Source organism: Amphiprion ocellaris, chromosome 4, assembly GCF_022539595.1.
Source record: "Amphiprion ocellaris isolate individual 3 ecotype Okinawa chromosome 4, ASM2253959v1, whole genome shotgun sequence".
In the NCBI taxonomy this organism is placed as follows: domain Eukaryota; kingdom Metazoa; phylum Chordata; class Actinopteri; family Pomacentridae; genus Amphiprion; species Amphiprion ocellaris.
This window is the reverse complement of record NC_072769.1, coordinates 34690567-34709964: the sequence shown is the minus strand read 5'-3', so window position 1 is coordinate 34709964 and position 19398 is coordinate 34690567. Positions and strand designations below refer to the sequence as shown.

General features: G+C 39.3%; 2 protein-coding genes across 33 annotated transcripts in view; both read right to left on the bottom strand.

The window, feature by feature from the left end:
• The window catches only part of LOC111569979 (potassium voltage-gated channel subfamily KQT member 5-like), a 178200-nt gene extending 176221 nt beyond the window's left edge, over positions 1 to 1979 (bottom strand). For 2 of the 5 annotated variants that reach the window (XM_055009539.1, XM_055009538.1), the window contains exon 1: positions 708 to 1976. In XM_055009539.1, coding sequence (XP_054865514.1) covers positions 708 to 1054 — 347 coding nt within the window. In that variant the 5' untranslated portion in view covers positions 1055 to 1976. Of the gene's footprint in view, positions 1 to 707 lie in introns of all 5 variants that reach the window. The other 3 variants (XM_055009537.1, XM_035949171.2, XM_035949172.2) reach the window with 3 other exon arrangements.
• A 5044-nt stretch (positions 1980 to 7023) lies between these two features.
• The window catches only part of rims1b (regulating synaptic membrane exocytosis 1b), a 97553-nt gene continuing 85178 nt past the window's right edge, over positions 7024 to 19398 (bottom strand). For 26 of the 28 annotated variants that reach the window (XM_035949138.2, XM_055009643.1, XM_055009647.1 and 23 more), the window contains 6 exons: positions 16579 to 16793; positions 13057 to 13201; positions 12490 to 12602; positions 11571 to 11672; positions 11229 to 11368; positions 7024 to 11143 (listed from right to left, as the gene is read on the bottom strand). In XM_035949138.2, the coding sequence (XP_035805031.2) occupies positions 10925 to 11143; positions 11229 to 11368; positions 11571 to 11672; positions 12490 to 12602; positions 13057 to 13201; positions 16579 to 16793 (934 nt within the window). In that variant the 3' untranslated portion in view covers positions 7024 to 10924. Of the gene's footprint in view, positions 11144 to 11228; positions 11369 to 11570; positions 11673 to 12489; positions 12603 to 13056; positions 13202 to 16578; positions 16794 to 17694; positions 18729 to 19398 lie in introns of those variants that run through there. The other 2 variants (XM_055009659.1, XM_055009661.1) reach the window with 1 other exon arrangement.

Sequence of the window (19398 nt, the reverse complement as noted above, 5' to 3'; positions counted from 1 at the left end):
TTTAGAAAGTGTTTTCATTAAACATCACAACAGAGACCCTATAATCAGCTTCATCCTGCATTTAGAAACAGCTGCTTCAAGGATGCTTTAAAAAGAAAAGTGATCAGCTTCATGAGCTCAGACATCTCCCCTCCCCTCAGACAGTCACCCCACCCACTCACAAAAAAAAAAAAGACCCACAGAGAAGCATGGTGCTCTGAGGCAGCATGTGTCTCCACTTCCTTCCTCTCAGAAACACTTCACATCCACAACGTCGAATCAAACGCAGCTGCTCTGGAGGCCGAGCAGTCATGACCTTCTGCGGCCAAACTGACCCCTGAGTTCTGTTTTTAACAGCACAATCTAAACCCAGAAGGCCTCCCGAAAGCACAAGTCAACAGAACACGCTGCTCTGATGTTTACTGCTGCATATTCATGTTGCACTGACACATCAAACCTTAAATATAAGCTGCACCACAAAGACTTGCTGAGGAGGGGATAAATAATGTGCAGGGAGGCTGACAGTAATCTCCTCCTCACAGCAGAGCAGGATTTAATGGTTAAGCTGTGAAATTGGCTCCTGCTGAAGAGTTGCTCATCTATTGTTGAATATAATCTGCGCTCTGATTCACTGATGAGCGCAAAAAGTGACAAATATCAGACAGGAGCAGCACGTGTTTGTTCTGAGCAGACACCAACAGGTGATGAGGAAGAAGACGTGAACTTACACGAACGCGTGGTAGATGAACGCCCAGGCTCTCGGTCGCTCCAGCACGTTGTACAGGTAGTTCTGCAGCCGCCGGTAGCGCACGTTCCTGCGGCCGCTCTGCGCGCTGTAGATGAGCGGCTTCCCCAGCAGGCTGAGCCGGGCGCCCTGCTTATCCCGCAGGCTGTCCGAGCCGCCGGCACCTGTGGCGGCGGAGGCTGACAGCAAACCGTCTCCCGCGTTGTTCATCATCATCATCCTTCGTCCGGACTCCACATCTTTCAAACCGTAGCCTTCGGTTCGGTGCCCCGGCGACGTCCTCATCCAGAGCCCGGTGCCGCCTTCGTCTCCGCTGTGGTTCCGGGGCATGGCATCACCAAGGCGGGCATCGAGTGCGCGGAGCTCCTCTCCAGCATGCGTGGACACTAAATCACACGTGTGAGCCGCAGTGAAAGCAGCGCCGTCACACTCTGACCGCCCTCTTTCCTCTTCCCAGTTACACGACCGCGCGTAAAAGGTGTCCACGGCGCCTCTCCGGAGCGCGGACTCACACAACACCGACCCACACAACACCGACCCACAGCAGTAGCGTTTGTCCGTGTGCAGCAGCAGGGAGGAGAATTCCACACTAAAATGTCACAACCGGCTCCGTTTCCTCCGCGCTTCGCCGCCTGTTGCTTCACCACTAAACTGCGCGTCCGCGGCTGATGCGCATCGATCCAACCCGGCGACTTTATCTGAATAACATTTGATTCTGTCTCGGCTCAGTTCGGTTTCGTGGCACCAGACCGGGGAATAAGTTTAGTTTCGTGGATGCAAATGATCAACCGCAGCTCTCGTGTAATTTAATTTCCTGAAAAAGTTCCAAATTACGCCAGAAAAGCCGATCAGGTAACACGGACGGGTTCTGATGATTTTTCCACTTGGTTCAGGCTGGAAAAGTGACCGCAGCGCTGAACATCTGCAGAAAATATTAAAGTGCAGCCAAAGTGACTTTTAATTCAGAGGAGCTGCGTGTTCTGTGCGTTTTATTAAAGCTTCTACCAGTTTTATCTCATCAAATCTGTCAAAACAAAAGTGTTTGCGCCACGTGGTCCATTCTGAACCTGTTACACCTTCTGCTGCTGCTTTGATGTAATAATGATAGTTAAACTCAGCTGGGTTTGATGAACTCAGCTAAATGAAACAGCCGCTGCTTCCTTTTTGTCTCGAATGAAAGTTTAAAAAAAGTCAGTTAACGTCTCCTGCTCAAACTTCCTCTTTTCAGACGCACAGTTGAGACGCTCATTTTCAGCTTTTACTGGCCAGAAAATCCTCCTGCAGCTCCTTCATCATGACTCTGAACACACGATGCCTTGAAATGCAGTAAACTTGAGGATTTGCTTCGTTAAATGAATGAGATTTGTGCGTTTTTGTTTGCACAGAAAGTCTGTTTTCATATTGAATCCAGAGAAACTGAGTCTGCAGCAGCTGACAGTTCGTCTTCCTACAAAACCACGCCATCTGCTGGAGGCTGTAGCTACAGACAGACAAACTCTCCATTCACTTCTGGGTCTTTGAGGTCTAGACCTTTTTTTAACACACCTTCAGCTGCTGATATCTGCATATTTCAGTACTGCAGTCCCTTCAAATCACAGCTTGCAGTCAAATGCTGTTCAATCTGTCATCACTGTCATTGAAGAGTGCAGCCATACACAGGAAACAAGCATTTTGGTTCATTTTAGGCCTTGTTTTTCTCTGGGATGATGCAGTTTCACATAATAAAACTAAACTGTCTCACTGGGGGATCAATATAGTTGATCTTTTCTTATAAATGCTGCTTTGGCAAAATATACAGTGACTGACTATAGTGATTATAGCTGAACAATTTGAGAAAAATATCTCATTTTTATTGTGATTTTATTGTGTAACAGACTTAAAACTTGAGATGAGCCTCAGGACACATAAATAGATCATTAACATTTCTTTATTGCAAATGAGAAGAGATGAGAACTTTAGGAAACACTCTTTCAAACTTTAAGTCATTATCACCAAAGCTGTGACTGCATTAAGTTAAATTAATAAAGCTTGAATGATTAAAAACTAAGGAAATAGCAGGACCTTTCTGGAAACAGTCTCTGACACTGAAGCAGCAGCTCAGTGTTGAACATTATGTAGTTAATTAAAGTAATAATCATTAAAAAATAAACCCAGACTTAATGCAAATGCTAAATTGCAGCCTTTATGGTTTGCTAATTGTACTGTTTCAAAATACAATTTGAAACTAATTAATTGTTCGACTTGATTGCAGACACTAAAGTAAAAATGAAATTCTCATAGCCAGTTTCATTAATTGCAATCCTTAAGAGAAGAATTAACTATAATTTTATTCAGCTCTGCAACTTTATTGTGAAAGATTTAATATCTATAATTATTTTTTTCTGTTGTAATAGTTTCAAGAAAACATGACTGTTATGATTCTGTCTAATATGTGATGTTTTAAAGGTGCTTCAATAGAAATATAAAGGCAGCATGCGATAGCTATCAATTCAGATCAGCTCAGTGCTTGAAACCACTTTTTTCAGCTAAAACGTCTAGCTAAGGTAAAGGCCTTTCCCCCTTTGAAGACTTTGAAAAGTTATTCCTGCCTTAATAAAGTGCAATCACACAACAACAGTACTGGCGTCTCATCCGTTTCAGGATTGATGTTAATATTTTGTTGTTTGTTTTCAAGGTTTTAAATGGAATTGCTCCTTATTTAGCAGAACTATTTCATTTCCTATGGGTTGATGCTTATAACACAATAGCACTTTGGTTCAGCTCCTGTTGTTTTAAGTGCGTTATGAAAAGCTTTGACTTGACTTGTCATCTGTGGCATTGTGGTATTTTAATAAAGCTGCAATTTACGGTGGACTTTATGAGCCACTGGTGAAAAGAGTAAAGTTACACCTGACCAGTGGCTGAGGATCTGTCACTAGGAGAACAGCTTTTTGTACACAACTGGTCCGAATTTAACTCTTTTCTGAGCAGAACAATACAAATGACATTTTAAACAATTTTTTATTTACTAAATCAGAAAAGAAGAACATTTGCATGCTTGTTAATATTTTTGTTTTTTATAGTTCCTGTTACTATCTTGTCTTGCTGCTGATGCATTTGAAGACTTTAAAACGATGAATGAAGCTCTACAAGCAGTGAGGGTTCGATCTTTACAGGATGTGGCAGTGATGAAACTGAACAGTGATGAAACTGAACAGTGATGAAACTGAACAGTGATGAAACTGAACAGTGATGAAAATGAACAGTGATGAAACTGAACAGTGATGAAACCGTGTCACGGTGTAACTGGTAGTGTCATAAAATAAAAAAAAGAAAAATAAGACCAAACTCATACTGTGCACAAGTGACTGTTGGTAACACCTGTGGTCACTTGGAAAAATGTTGTACATGTTGATTTCAGGTGTTTTTCAAATTTTATGAAACAAATAATTAAAGAATTTACTTTTTAAAATGATTTTTGACATTCTACCTGTGTCATACTGCACAGACGACATATCCAAGTTCCCCGTGGTTGTGCAGGACTTTATATAGGAGTGAAAAATGAGTCCACAGTCAAGAAAAATGAGACAGGAGCAAATAACAATCAGTTCAGAGGGTTTTAACTGTATTCTCAATAAACACGCTGAAGTAGAACTCACTTTTTCGCCCTCTTGAGTTTAAGCTGCTTTTAAACCTTAAAACAGACGTCATGTCACCTGTCGCGTATCTTCGGCCTGTAGAAACCTCCGAATGAGAAAACGCAGCCTCATGTTGAACACAAAGTAAACAGTGGAGGAATAATTCAGCTGGCAAGTCCATTTCTGTGTTTGTTTAGTTGTTTCTCTGACGTCGTCGTGGATGATATTAAAGCTCCGTCATGTTTGTGCTCCTCTCCCGTCCGATGGCGACCTCTGCCACGATTACACTGATTAATCTTCTTTCTGGGAGCAGCATGGAAATTTTACGGTGACCTCTGACATGTACGATCTTTTCCACGATGGTCCGAATGCACGTTTTTCTGTAGCAGGTCGTGACCCCTCGATTTTGCAGCGAAGGGAACCAGGGGAACCAGGGGCCCGGCTGGCACTGGGAGGGTGAGCTAAGATTGCCTGCAGATGTTGTTTCGGGGGCCCAGTGCTTATTTAACCAGAGGATGTGGAACATAAATCTCCCAAGCCCTCTGCTGCTCTGCATCATATGGGAGGTCACACATGGATCGACTTCCTCTTCGGTTAGATGCTCTGCAGAGTTATAGTGCTTCACTGTAGCAGCTTTTATCAACAAATGCCACACTATACAACTTCTGCTCTCCGAAAAATGGCATTTTAAATGAAGCACTGTGGTGCTACAGAGGTGACTCGGCCTATAAATCATGTTCTCCAGACATAAAGAAATTTGCTAGAGATCAGATCTTTTTATAAGTGTAAGATCAAACTAATATGAAATAGGAAAAAAGTGTCCACTTGACCTCCTCACAATCAGCTGCACTGGAAAAAATGCCCCTCTCAAAACAAGAAAAAAATATTTCAAGCAACTTTTACCTTGAAATAAATGAAAAATCTGCCAATAGAACAAGTGAAAAATGGTTTGGTAAGATTTCTTGAAATAAGATATGATATTTAGAATATTGAGATCTTAAAATTAGCTGGGAAAACTTATTTTAAGCTCTATTTTACCAGGATTGTCAAGCTTAGGTGGCTTAAAATGAGCCAGGCATGCTTTTAAAAAAAAGGCAGTTTTTCACTCAAAAATAGATTTTCACTTTCATGTAACCTCCTAATTTGAGTTGTATTAACCCTCCTGCTGTCTTCATTTACAGGCAGCAAAAAATATTGTTTCCTTGTCTGAAAAAAATCCAAAAGATCAGCAAAAAAATCCCCCAAATTTCTGACAAATTGCAAAACTTTCAAGAAGAAAATTCAAATAATTCCTTAAAAGTTTCCCTTAAAAGTTTTATTTTAAAATAAGCCCCCAAATTTAGCAAGAAAATTCTTGTAAATATTTTCAAAAAATGAGTAAAAATCTTCCAAAAATTACTAAAAATATCTAAAGTGATTACATATATATCAGTAAAATGTCTAATATATCAGTAAAATCCGGCGAATTTCACTCGATTTTGGTAGATTTTTTGGTGAATGTTCTTAAACATTTTTAACATTTCTTTTCTTCACCAAAAAATGTTCAAAGATTTCCCAAAAATGTTGAAAATGTGGACATCAGAAGTTTCACTGTGAAAATATATTTTTTTCCCACATTTTCAAACTTCAAACATTTAATGGGAGCAGGATCAGAGCCTGATAAAGAAAACCTTATAAACGAAGAGTTGATATCCACCGCTGTGTAACCCGTTAGCTCTGACTGGGGTTTTAGCTTTTGTTGAACGGCTAACACAAAGAAAGTCTGGCAATATTGAACCTGCTTCGTAGTTTCAAAACTAAAAGGCACTAATGGCAGAAGCAACAAACCACTGCAGCAAAATGAAGCATGAAACAACATAAAAGTAAAAGGCTTAAACTAATAAATGCACAAACCAGAAGAAGACAAACACCATGAGAAGAATTCAGGCAGGTACACAAACTTGCAACTAAAACAGAGAAAAACAAGATTATATAGAAAGAGAGTGACTTATTGAAGAGACGTGTCACAGGTGAAATCAATGAGGGGCTGAAATAAAACAACTAAAAACAAAATGATTGGACAAAAACTCATGAAAGCACATTTTGTTCCCACAAAAGTGCCACAGCCGGGTGTGTCTGAGAGGATGGTGGCAGATTTTGCAGAAAGAAAATACAAAAAAAAAAAAAAAAGCTTCATTTATTTATTTATTTGGCCAGAAATCACAAAGCATTTTTTATTATTCATGGGCAGCCACAATCACAGCTCTATGTTTGATTTAATATTGGTATTATTTGGATTAGGATTCAAAAACAATGTGCACAAATATTGGATTTTCAGTTTTCTGATATAGACCAATGAAAATGCGCCAATGTGAGCGAATGTAACACTTCAGGTTTTGTTTTTTGAAGGAACGATTATCTTTGTAGGACTCATCTAAACCACGTCTGATATCTGTGCAGACTGCTGATTTAAAATGTGGGTTTTTGGAGTGAAACGGTGAATTTAGTCGAAAGAAACCTTGATTTTCTGTCTTCATTATGACGCTGCTCTGCAAGTGAAGCAACGATAAGACTTAGATAAACATCAACTTTCCCACAGACACAACTGATCCCATTTTTAAATTTAAAGTATGACCTTTTGACATGAAGGCAACGCTGAGAGAATATTAATAATAAAATAAAAGGAGGGAAACATGAGAAAGCTTGACTTTTTTCCACACATTCTTTTTTATTTGTAAATAATAAAAATGAACTTTTTTTATATATAAAACATACACATCATTTGAGCCACATCTGTTATACAAACAAGAAATGTTGCAGTGAATGCTTTACTTTTTTCTAATTTTCTTGTTTCAGTGGAACACAGAAGTTGTAAACAATCAGCGTTTTTTTTCCTGTTAATACTGACGAAAAAAAAAGAAAATAGAAGGAAAACAAAAAATAAAATAAAGAAAAACCAGCTTCACCGGACAATGAAAAGAAAAAATTCTCCTCTGAAATGGGACGTAGACCGGGTGTTTTGGAGCAGCGGTTCTGACCCGAGTCCATGTGTTCTGGTCCCGACTCGCTGTATGACTTGGCCCCCCTTTTTTTTTTGCGATTTTCACCGATGAAAACCCAGTGAGCCGATATTTACAGTGAGTGACTCATTTATTCTCAACTTAACAGCTAGTGTGTGATCTGAAATCATCATCAGTGGATCTGATTTGTACATATTTCTCTGTCTCAGCCCCTTGGAGGTATACTATGACGTGGACTAACAGTAGAGGGCGCTGTGAGGTCTGCAGTACATCTTCCAGAGGGTTTGAGGAAAGACATCAATGTAATCTTGGGGATTTCAGCTCGAGAGACATTCAGCACCGGACTGAGAGGACGTGGAGTTCGGATGTCTTTAATGGGAATGGCTTCAGTTTCTTGGTTTTATCTCTAATATTCAAGTACGAGCAAACTGTACAACTGCATGCAACATACAAGCGGCCCAACAGTATGTGGAACTAACACACGTATCTAGTTCGGTATCTTTTTATTTTTTTCCTGTATCTGTTTTACAAAAATGTGCATGCAGCTTGGAAACAGGTTTCCAAAGTCATGCTGGCGCCGCCGTGGGAGGAGTCCGCGGGCCGGAAACGGAGGATGAGTGTTGGTGTTGGTGTCCTGACAGATCAGTCTGATTGGTTAATTTCACATTCGCAGAGATGCACGAGGGAAACTAGCCGTGTTTCCATAAGGTGTTTTCAAGTATCAGTTTAGAGACTGGAATCGTAAATGGAAATTTGGGTCAGCTTAATGCAAGCTTGAGATGGTTCTGGAGTTAATGCGATTCATGGAAGGTGGAAACGGCACAAATGAATGATTTCAGATGAATTTTTTAAAAACCGGAGCGTTGCCTTAACTTGTTCCAATGCTGCTAATGTCATGAGCTCAAAGCATAATATGGGTAGGAACCAGGTGCGTTAGAGGTAAAATTGAATACAGAACATATACAATTTTTTTGTCTTTTGTTAGAGCGAACGGTGAGTCATTTTTATTCTTCGGAGTGAAATCTGAGTTGAGCGATAATGGAAGTTATTACCGCTCCACTCACATGCCCTGGATGGAAACACCATTTTGTCTCCAGACAGCGAGAAATATGGCCGATACCAGCTAACGAGACAGAAAAATGACACTTTACATGATTGAAAACAGTTTCCTCAAGACTTCTATCCACTTGTCCCAAAGAAAAACAAAGGATTTGTTCCAAAATCCATAACAGCGTACTACAAGCCACGGTATACAGAGCTCACATCATGAGCTCATGGCATGATGTGGGGGAAAAAATGGTGAGATAAGGCCTAAATTAAAATACAGCATTTGTGCAACTTCTTTTCCTTCATTGTAGTGATTTATGTTGAGCAAAGTTGTTCTTTGAGTGATATTGGATGGAAACACCTTTTTGTCTCCAGACAACATGAAGCCACATAAATATCAGCTGACGTGAAAGAATAGTGACAATTTTCCAAATTGAAAACAGGTTCCTGAAAACTTCTTTCCGCTTTTCTCTTGTAAAGGAACAAAGCTGCGTATAGGACGCGAGAAAAAGACCCAATTCACAAAATCATAAACCAGGATGTCCAGCTACACACAGTCAGATTTTGCAATTTGCAAGCTAGGATGAAAGCATGATATTATGACAATTCAGTTGTTTTGTGCCCTTTTTCTGTTACTCTACATCACCACCTTCAGGTGTGTTTATTCCCCTCAAATCAGGTAATGGAAACAACTTTCCATTTGGCTTCAAATTCATGTTCCAATCTTATGAAAACATCTTTTCATCTCCAGACAGTAAATACTAACTAATGTGAACGTATGTTGTCAATTTCCCAGATTGAAAACTGGTTCCTGAACACTTTTTTTCACTTTTCTCTTGTAGAAGAACAAAGGTTTTTTTTTTCCCAATGAGCACGTCCCACTATATGAAACATTAAATGTGCCAAAAATACCCTAATGTTCTACTATGTTGAGTCAGAATTTGCAGTTTGCAGGTTGGAAGCTTGCTTTTCTAGCTATCATTATGCACAATCCTCTGCGGCTACGTCAAAGTATAAGGCGCAATATTATGACAAACTTTTACGTTCCAATTGTGTGCATACTGCAAGAAACAGTACTTTGAAAGGGCAGCTGCAATACAAAGTAAACAGATAAAGTTTGTATGTTTCTTCTTTAAAAGGTCTAACTTTTTGTTTTGTTTCTGCCTCTTTTACTCCACACTGCCACCTTCAGGCAAGTTTTTCGCTTCAGATCAGTTAATGGAAACTTTTATTCAAAAGTCCGCTTCAAATTCGCTTTACAATCTCATGGAAACACGGCTACTGTGAGCGAATCTTCTTTTCTGTCTGTCTGTCTGTCTGCTAATATCGAGACAAAGAAATGAACTGAATCAGTGACGGGGGATTGTTGCTTTTTTTTCTCCTTTTTTCTTTTTAAAACTACGTGTTTTTTTTCAAAAAGTTAAACTTTTTGTCTTGTAAAAAAATCAAGCTCTTGTGCTTGTGTTTAAATTTCCAAAAAAAGAAAATGAAAAACAAAAGTTGAACTCAGAACTGTTCCACGTGCTGGGGTGAGGGCACACAGTCCCCCCCAAAAATATGAAAAATTACAGGGTCCTATCTTGCTCTCGCCTTGGTGAACAAAGACTGACTTTCTTCTTTTTTTACAGTGTACCCTTGTGATATTTCAAAGTGACATAAATTTTATTTATTGGTCAACCTCCTGGGAGGCCTAATATACATCTATACAAAGACAACTGGCCTGGACGCTTGGCCAGCAGTGGAACGAGGAAAACAACGCTAATCTCACTGTCGAGTGTAAAAATCTAAGCTGTGTCTTCATCAACGGTCCCCACCTGCATAACACTTTGCAGACATTTAATAGCTTTTATATCCTTTTTTTTAATATCTCTTGTGTTTTGTTTTTTCTCTCCATGCACACACCAGACTGACGACATTATCATGAGCACTGTAGAAACATCTTGTGCCAGTAGTAACAAAGGGAAAGAAATGAACGACAAAGCAAACACGCTAAAACAGTGCGGCTTCAGTGCAGCCATGGTAAACATGTTGAAAAGAGGATCTTTCGACAGAGAAGGGACCAGCGATCGGCTCCGAGGTCCGAGGCACCAGAAGGAGGCCCTGTGCTTCCAGACTGAAGGCCCATGCGGGGGCTCCCTGCCCAGTCTGCTGGGCTTCTGGAGGAGGCCTCTGCAGGGAGGACGGCGCCTCCTGCAGGCGTGGAGGGTGATTACCTCTGTCTCCAGTCCATACATTCCGACGCTTACGTACATTTCTTCGCTATTGTTGATTCAGTTAAAAACCACCCTGCTTTCGTTTCAGAACTGCAGCAGCCCTGCTTCTTTCGCCGCACACAGAGAAAACTATGAGATTCTTCTTTGAATGGATATGAAACACTGAAACGCTCCCAACAACAAACAGTTAAACCGCGGCAGGAGTGATTGTCAGATTTTTCAACAAAGCTTTCTTGTTTCTGATTGTTGTTCTTCTACGTTTTCCGCCGCATTTTGTTTTCGTTTCTCTTTGCAGTTTTGTTTTTTACCGTTGTCGCTGGTCCACTATGACCGGACGCCCGGCGGTCCAGACGAGCTGTCGAGGGACGACTGAGAAGCTCGCCGGGTCAGGGAGGCGAGCGTCGGATCCACCAGCGAGGACGGCGGGAACAACTTATACCAACCAATGACTGTGCTTGATAAGTCCAGCTCCTCCAATAGGATTTGTGCAACTCCCATGAAGCTCTTGTGGTCCATGCGGCCGTAGTCTCCCCACACAATCACCTGCAGGGAAATCCATTTGTATGAAACTAGCACAAAAAAAACCCCATTTAACTTTTTGATACAGAGAAATTCACCTCCTGCTCACCTGTAAGACTTTCCCCTGCGGACTCTCCTCGAATAGCAGTGCTTGCTGGTACAGTGGGTCAAGTGTTTTCCGTGCAATCTTGGTTTTCTTTTTGGCTACGTACGCTCCATTATTCAGCAGGTAGACTTTGACATATGGAGCTGAAGGCAGAGACAAAAAAAGTTATTAGCAGCACCTCGACAGTATAATCCAAACCAGATCTCACAGAGGGTTACGTCTGTGCAGGAGTGGAGAGAAGACAGCGTGTTTCGGCTGAGTGTATGTGCTGGATTGCAATGGATGCAAGGTGTATTTCATAGTAACAGTGTGAGTGACATGTTGAGAGGCTGCAGAGGCTCTTACCAGGGAGAGATTTGGATCCTGGCTTTTGTACGAGTCCTCGAGCTCTGATAACCTCCACCTCCAGCTGACCCTTTTTCTCCATCATACCGATCTGGATGTCACCTTGGTAACAGAGCAGAGAGGAAAGATGATTGGCTAATACACCAGAAAGGGATCAGTGACAGACAGTGTGCACTGCTGAGACAACCGGAGGAATGTGCAAAGACTTACAGATGTGAAAAAGGGGAATATAGATGAATATATGTGCAGGGTAGCCTCATCATCAAAAACATTAATAAACTAGAACACTTTAGATCAATGTGCAGGAAAAATAATCTAGAAAAATAATAAATACAATAAAAAAACTAAACTACTGTCATAAAAATAGAACATAATGTGTGAATAGTCAATATGTATTTTTAAAATAAGGTAAATAAAAAATAAAATTAAAAGAAAACATGAAAATAAAATAATAAAAACTAAACAAAAAATAATTAAAACAAAACAGATGTATTATCATAAAATAAATTCAAATAATTCATCAATTAACTACAAATAAATTAACTAATTAAATACATTAAAAAAATTAAGTAATTCTTTTAAAATGTAAACAATTATAATAAAAAGGAAGAAATAAAAATTTTTAAAATATAACACACAACAAATGTATAAACATAATTGAAATCAAAAAATGAATACAGAAATTAAAAACAAAAAGTATATATTAAAAAAGAAAAAAAACTATAAATAATTACCAGAAATAGCCCTAAAAAGACATAAAATCAATTTTAAAAAAAATAAATTGTTGAAAAGGAATATACATTTATATATATATACGACAGAAGTGTTGATAAATAGATCAGTGCACAAAGGCAGTAGGTCTCCTGAATCTGAAGTTAATACAGAACAGCAGAGACAGTATCACCAGTGAGTTTTGTACCTATGGCAGGAGTAGCCAGAGTCTGTCTGCCCACCAACTGAGCTGGTCCCAGTCCATCCAGGAAATCACTGAACTGACTGCTGGCACCCAGATTCACTCCAGAGAAGATCAAACTGAGACAGAAAACACACCAAGAGCAATTAATTAACATAATAATAGCCGATATGACAGTATATCACCATCCTATCAGTGGTGGCTTCAGTGCTCGTTTCAGTGAGGAGAATCCACTTGCTGCTGCTGGTTATTTACAGCACAAAAAACCCGACAGGAAACACAAACTTTAATGTGATTTAGTCAAAGAGACGGTTTGAACAGTGGGTCATTACATTAAACTGTGATTTGTCTGACACTAGGCAGAAATGGATGTCTGTGTCTGCATATAATCACTAAGAACAAGCTGACATAGAATCTTTATTTTCTTAAAAAGCCCACATTGTGCACATTTTTACAGGTATAGAACTGTATTTTTGTGGTCTAGGAGATTATGTTTACTTGCACATACACAAAAGCAGCCCAGTAACACACTGGAACCAGAAACCAGAAGTAGGTAGAAGTAGGTTTACTGACTTTCCCTCAGAGTTGCAGCTGTTCATGCTGCCGTTGTTGGACTCTCTGCTCGGCTGCCGGCTCATGTTCCTGGTCAGCTCCACCGCCATGCCGTACTCGGTGCTCCTCTGGATGGGGGCGCCCTTCTCCTTCTTACTCTTCCCCTCTGGATGAAAGAACAGCAACAGTTTAATCCTGTGAGGTGGACGTGACAGATAAAAGTGAGCTTCAGAGACCGTTTGCAAACACTAAAAAAGAAACTACTGTTGTGTGCTGAGATAGAGGTGAAGCTCAACAGCAGCTGTTTTAATCAAAAACTGCTTCAATGATCTGTGACAAAAAAAAAAAAAACAGCTCTTTGTGGTTTATTTTCTGTCTTCGTATTCTTACCAAAAACTAGATGAGAAGATTGATACCTTTATGTCTGTACAAGTCGGTTATCTTAGCATAATGACTGTTTAATCTGTAAAAATTGTACAAAAAGTGTAAAAATTATAAATAAATCTGGGCAGTATTGAGTCTGACACTATTTCTCGATGAGGACTTTGATGGAGTCTCCATTATTCAGAATTTTTCCACTTTGATGCAGCTGAATGGTGGATTTTGCTGCCTTTGCTGCCAGTGTTTTGAGTCCTTGTGCTAAGCTAATACAGTCAGCTGCTGGTGGTATAGAGAGTGGAATCAATTTTATTATCTAATTCTCAGTAGGAAAGTATTTTCCAAAATGTTGACCCAGACGAATAGACTCTAAGTTCCCCATAGTGAAAGTAAAGAGCTGACATTCATAAAAGTTTACACAACCAGTGTGTAACACAGTCAAGATAACTGCTGATGGCATCCTCAAAAAAAAAAAGAAAAAAAATTGCTAGAACTACACCATTTATCACAGTCACAAACTAGGAAAAAAAAGAGAAAATCTTGAATTTTCAACTTTTGGACAATCCTTGAACTAATCATCTGTGGCGTGCAATTTTTTAAATAAATTTTTTAACCAAATCTAAGCTTAAAATTACTTCATTCTGCATTTGCCACAAATTAATCTTTTGCTCTAAACAAATTCTGTGTAAAAAAAAAAATAAATAAATAAAAAAAATCTGCACTCCTCCATGCAACTATGAAGCCATGACTGTCTCAGCTGTGGCCAGCAGTCATGTAAGAAAAATTCAAGGACTTTTCAGCTGAGATGCAGATATTGTTCACACCGAGCAGAGAGGAGACAAGAATGGAAACTACTAAAAATGTACATGAGGTAAATAATTTTTCCCAGTATGGGTGAGCACTTGGGAAAATGTTGAACATGTTGATTCCAAGTCATTTCAATTTTTTGCAAAATAAATGGTCCCAGAAAATCAACTTTTTTTCTTTTTTTATGGTTTATTGCATTATAACTGCGTCATGCTGCACAGAAGACAGTTTGAGTAAAACTATACTTCTAGTCATGATTGTCTCTTTCCATAGAGGCGCAGGACTTTGAATACTGAAGTGAAAAACTCGACTAATAATGCAGATGCTCCCGCTACAGAAACCTCCAGAGTAGAAAAAAATTTACATCAGAAGTTACTATCACAGATCCAAACTATTTCAATGATCACATCTACTGAACCTTTGCCTCCTCCTGGATCAAACCCACAACAGAAATCTTCGGGTGTCATCTTTACCAACAAGATTGTAAAAGAAATACTTTAAAATTTGAAAAATTAAAATGTCTACAAGTAAATTGAAAACTTTCATTCACGCTTTTACCACATCCCAGTTAGATCACTAAATAAGACTAGTAAGTCACTGCATTTCTATATTAGCAAACACAACTTGAATGCTCCAACAAAATTAGTCACTAAATCCAAAAACAGAATCCTTGTGATGTCAGACTCCATACGCTTGCTTATCTGTGCTATTTAGAATTTATTTAGAGATTTAAGCACGTGTTAAACCTATTTCTGTATTAGGCCTACTTTTATTTAACTTTATCCTTGAATGATTAATTTATTCTTATTATTTGTTTGTGTCTTATTAAAACACTGTTTTTAAAAGGTGCTATATCATGCAAATAAAGTTATTATTATTCTAAGAAATGCTAGCCATGATGAATAATCATCAAAATTATTACAGCACCATAAAATATTTGTGGAAAATCCCAGAGAATTAAGACAGATTTTTCTTGTTGTGGTTAGAACACAGAGAAATGTGACTCTGAAATACTCCAGAGTTCATTCATTCACTGGGATAAGTAGTAAATCATTCATAAGATCCACTTTGAAGCGCTGAGATCTGTTGTCTGAAGTGCAGCCAGAGTCACACCCTTCAATCCGGTCATCACAAGTAAACAGGAAATTGTTGGGCAGAATAAAAACGCAGACATCCCTGCATGGCTTCACGGATTGAGGCGTGTCTGACGTCTGACTCATCAAACTTCTAAATTAAGCAGCATTTCTGCCTTGTAAATCCTGAAAATCCAAAAATTCAGAGTCTTACCTGCCTGTGTTTGCTGTCATCCGTCATTATCATGAAACATCTGTCAAACTGAGGTTGATCTCTTGTCTAATCTTTGCTCCCTCCTCCTCATCCCCCCTCAGGCACAATGTTCTCTAATAGCGTTTTATGTCCACTACAAAGAAGGGAAGCTTTCATCTAACTAACCCCCGACGGTGAAAGTGGACTCTGAAACTCTCTCAGATATAAGATTTGTCTTGACCGGGCCAACAGAGGCTCACAGAACAAAAGGACACTTTAATTTGTGGTGTTTCGGTACAGTTTATTCCTCAGGACACAACGTGATCGACTCCATGTGGGAGTTTTAGGACGAGTTTAAAGCTCTGACACACTTTCAGGTTTAAAACTGTAGGTGCAGTTTAAATTTGCTGTAGTTTAATGTGAATCAGAAGCAGAAATTCCTGCAGAGGTCATTGAATTAACTGAAGCTTCAGTTCAAAAAGTTCAGTTAGGACTGAGTATTAGGGATGTCCGATAATGACTTTTTTGTCAATAACCGATATGCCGATATTGTCCAACTCTCAATTTCCGATTCTGATATCAACCGATACCGATGTATGTGGGCTATTTAACTAATCTTAGGTAACATCACATATCTCCTGTCGTGGAATTAACAAATCCTGCCTAATTTTATTGTGATGCCCCACTGAATGCATTTTCAAATGCAACAAGGCTTTCCAAACGTAAACATTGTCTGTGCAAAACAGGAAATGCACTTCAACTGAAGTTATGGAAAAAATGGCTTTTTAAAAAAAATTGTCTCAAACAACAGTTCATTCTCTCCCTCTCTCTATGAATCTTTTATAATTTGGCAACTATATTGCACAATTTTGAAAACTGTTGCCGAAATCCTGGCAATATTTTATCGTTTTTTATGATAATGAAAAATGATAATATCGGTGGGCCGATATTATCAGACATCCCTATTTAATATCACCTTACAGAAACAATTATTTTCAAAATAGCCAAACGACAATATATAAATTGGAATATTTACATACACACACCATACAGAATCTTCACAAAAGCTTCGGTGTTGCTATGGCAACTCACCGGGTCCGCTGATCTGGGAGGTGCTGCGGCTGCGACGGTTGCCAACGATGGCCACCACTCTGGCGCTGAGGCTGGAGCGTCTCTTCTTGCTGCCGCCGCCCACCGTTCCCAGCGCCGTGTCTGATTGGCTGCCGTCGGTTCGTTCCTGCGTATAGATTTCACCGCTCACACTGGAGCTCTTCAGCATGCTGCGACCCATCGAACGCATCTGCCGACTGCAAAGAGAAAACGCCAAGTCAGTCTGGTGTGTTCAAGGATGTTGGGAAAGTCATTGGTACTTATAGTTTACTGTACCTCACAGGCCTTTTTGTGCAGCTTCATATCATCTGTTTAGTGCATATTTCTATTAGGTTCTTAGCTTGTAGTCCAGGTGATTTGTGCCAACTTTGTGAAGTTCAAATTTTTATAAAATCTGGTACATTTGAGAAGTTTGGTGAACTGAACAGTTTCATAAATGGAGCGTTCGCAGCAACTCCTGCAAATACAAAAATACCTCCTAAACCCTCTGAACTCCAAGCAGCTTTTGTGACATTTTCACTCACTGTGAACTCACTTTTCACTGCAGCATAAAGTCCTGCACCTCTTTGGAAACAGAACATTATGGCTTGAAGTAGAGAGAAATTAAAAAATGTCTTCTGGCAGTATGACACAGTTATAATGCCATAAATAATTAAAAACCATAAAGAATGTAAATAACATGTTTGATAATTTATTTTTTCAAAAATCCTACAAACCTGGAATCAACATTTTTTCCAAGTGTCCACAGGTGTTACCAAAACTGAAACAAAAGTAGTGATTACATAATAAAGATTAAGTCTGTTACCATGTTGTCTCTTCTCTGTGCCGTATAAACACAGCCTGCAGTTCAACTGAAAAGTCGTGTCGAGGAGCTCAATTGTTTTTCTTTTTTATTGATCAGTGCTAATGATGCATTTCTTTTTTGGCAAAATCCCAAATGAGGCCTGGGGAACAAAGGAACTTTGATGAAATACCACTGTTTTAACCTTACAGTTGGTTATTTTAGCTGATGGAACTACATGTCACAGATAAGAAGTTCAAGGACTATTGGAAAGTTGAGGATCAGATCTTTTTGCTTGTTTGTTTTTTCCGTTTCCGGCTAATATATGGCATAATTTTGGTGTTTTTTTTGTTGTTGTTTTTTTTTTTTTAAAAGAGAATGTATTTTATAAACCTGCTGGCAAATTTGGAGTTCAGAGGGTTAACATCTTTGAAAAAAAAGTTTAACACCAACACAAAAAATATATATATATTGTCGAAATCTTGTAATTTTTGTTGTTTACTGGTTAGCGCTTTATTTTGGCTTTTTTTTTAGAAATGTGTAAAATAAAGCAATTTTGACAAAATGTCACAATTTTAAGCTTAGAATAGGTAATTTTTCTAACAGAACCACATGGTCTATGGTCTACCACAGATGTCTATTTCAATGTCCACTGAAAATGCAAAAAACCTACAACTTTTTTTGTTTGAACAGTTTCTGCCTCTGATGAATGGTGAAACTTTGGCAATTTTAAAAGATAACATGCCTTTTGAAGTTCAGAGGATTAATCAAGCAGCTACAAATGAGTGAACCTTCTGCGTTCCCAGAGAAAAGATGATGATAGATAAGTTTAGAAAAACTAAAACATTTGCGTCGCAACATAATTTAACTGTAATTTGGACCTCGACTTTTTTTTTTTTTTTTTTTTTTTAAAGAAGAATAAAAAAATTTTAAAAAGTAAAATGTTCTCTCAATCCAATGCTGGTCTGATCACGTATTAAAGTTGATTCTTCTTAAACAAGCCGCTACAGGCAGGCAGAAGGTGCCCAGTGAGCGACGCGGCCTTCTAGTGGTTCGGAGGAGCCGTCGCATGTCGATGCCCTCTGAGGGCGCCAAAGTGCTGCAGGAGAATTCGGCTACGCTGCCCCCATCAGCTCTCTCTACCCCCTGTGGACCCCTGACTGCTACCGTCCACAGCCCTAGGGGGGATCGACTGGGCAGAGGGAGGGTGGTCTGAGGCCTCTCCACCGCCCCCTGGAGGGGAGTCAAGGAGGGACGGCTTGAACAGGGGAAGGACGGGAGGGGAGGATCCAGGTCTGGAGGATGGAGGGTGTCCGGACAGTCACAGCACAGGAGGCATGCAATGAGGGATCTGAGACATGCAGGGGGAGTCGCACAAAACACACACATACATATACATACATGTACACAACATTTACACAAGCACCGACACAGAAAAACATAATTTTGGCTCATGAAACTGCTCAGAGTTTCTGTATCTCGTGATTTGAAAAAGTTTTCCTTCAACAAGTGAGTAGATGCAACTAAAGGTTGAAGATTGAAGCAGCATCAAGTGAATTGTTTGAATTTAAGGAGCAGTTGTATGTGGAAAATACAAGTATATGAAGGAGAGAAGGGGAAAGGTTGAAGAACAAGGTAATAAATTCAGCTCTAATGAGGGTTCGGTGTTTCTAAGCAGATGTGAGAATATCCACTGAATGGAGATATTAATATCCTGCTCTGAGGCCTGCAGTCATACCCTCCTCTTGCATGAAAAAAATACAGCGGATTTTTCTGAAACTAACCAGATTCTATAAATGCCGACTGACTCGATTGTTTGAGGATCTGAAATCAGTTAAACTAGCAGTAACTGAAGCTTCACTACACTGTTATGACTCAAGGTGAGTTGCATCAGTTTACTACATCAAAGGGCTACTTTATTTATTTTACATTTCATTTCATTCACATTTTGCCTCCAAACACTGAAAAACAAAAAGCTAGATAGTATTTTCATAACAAGCTGCAAGCTGCATTTAGCAAGC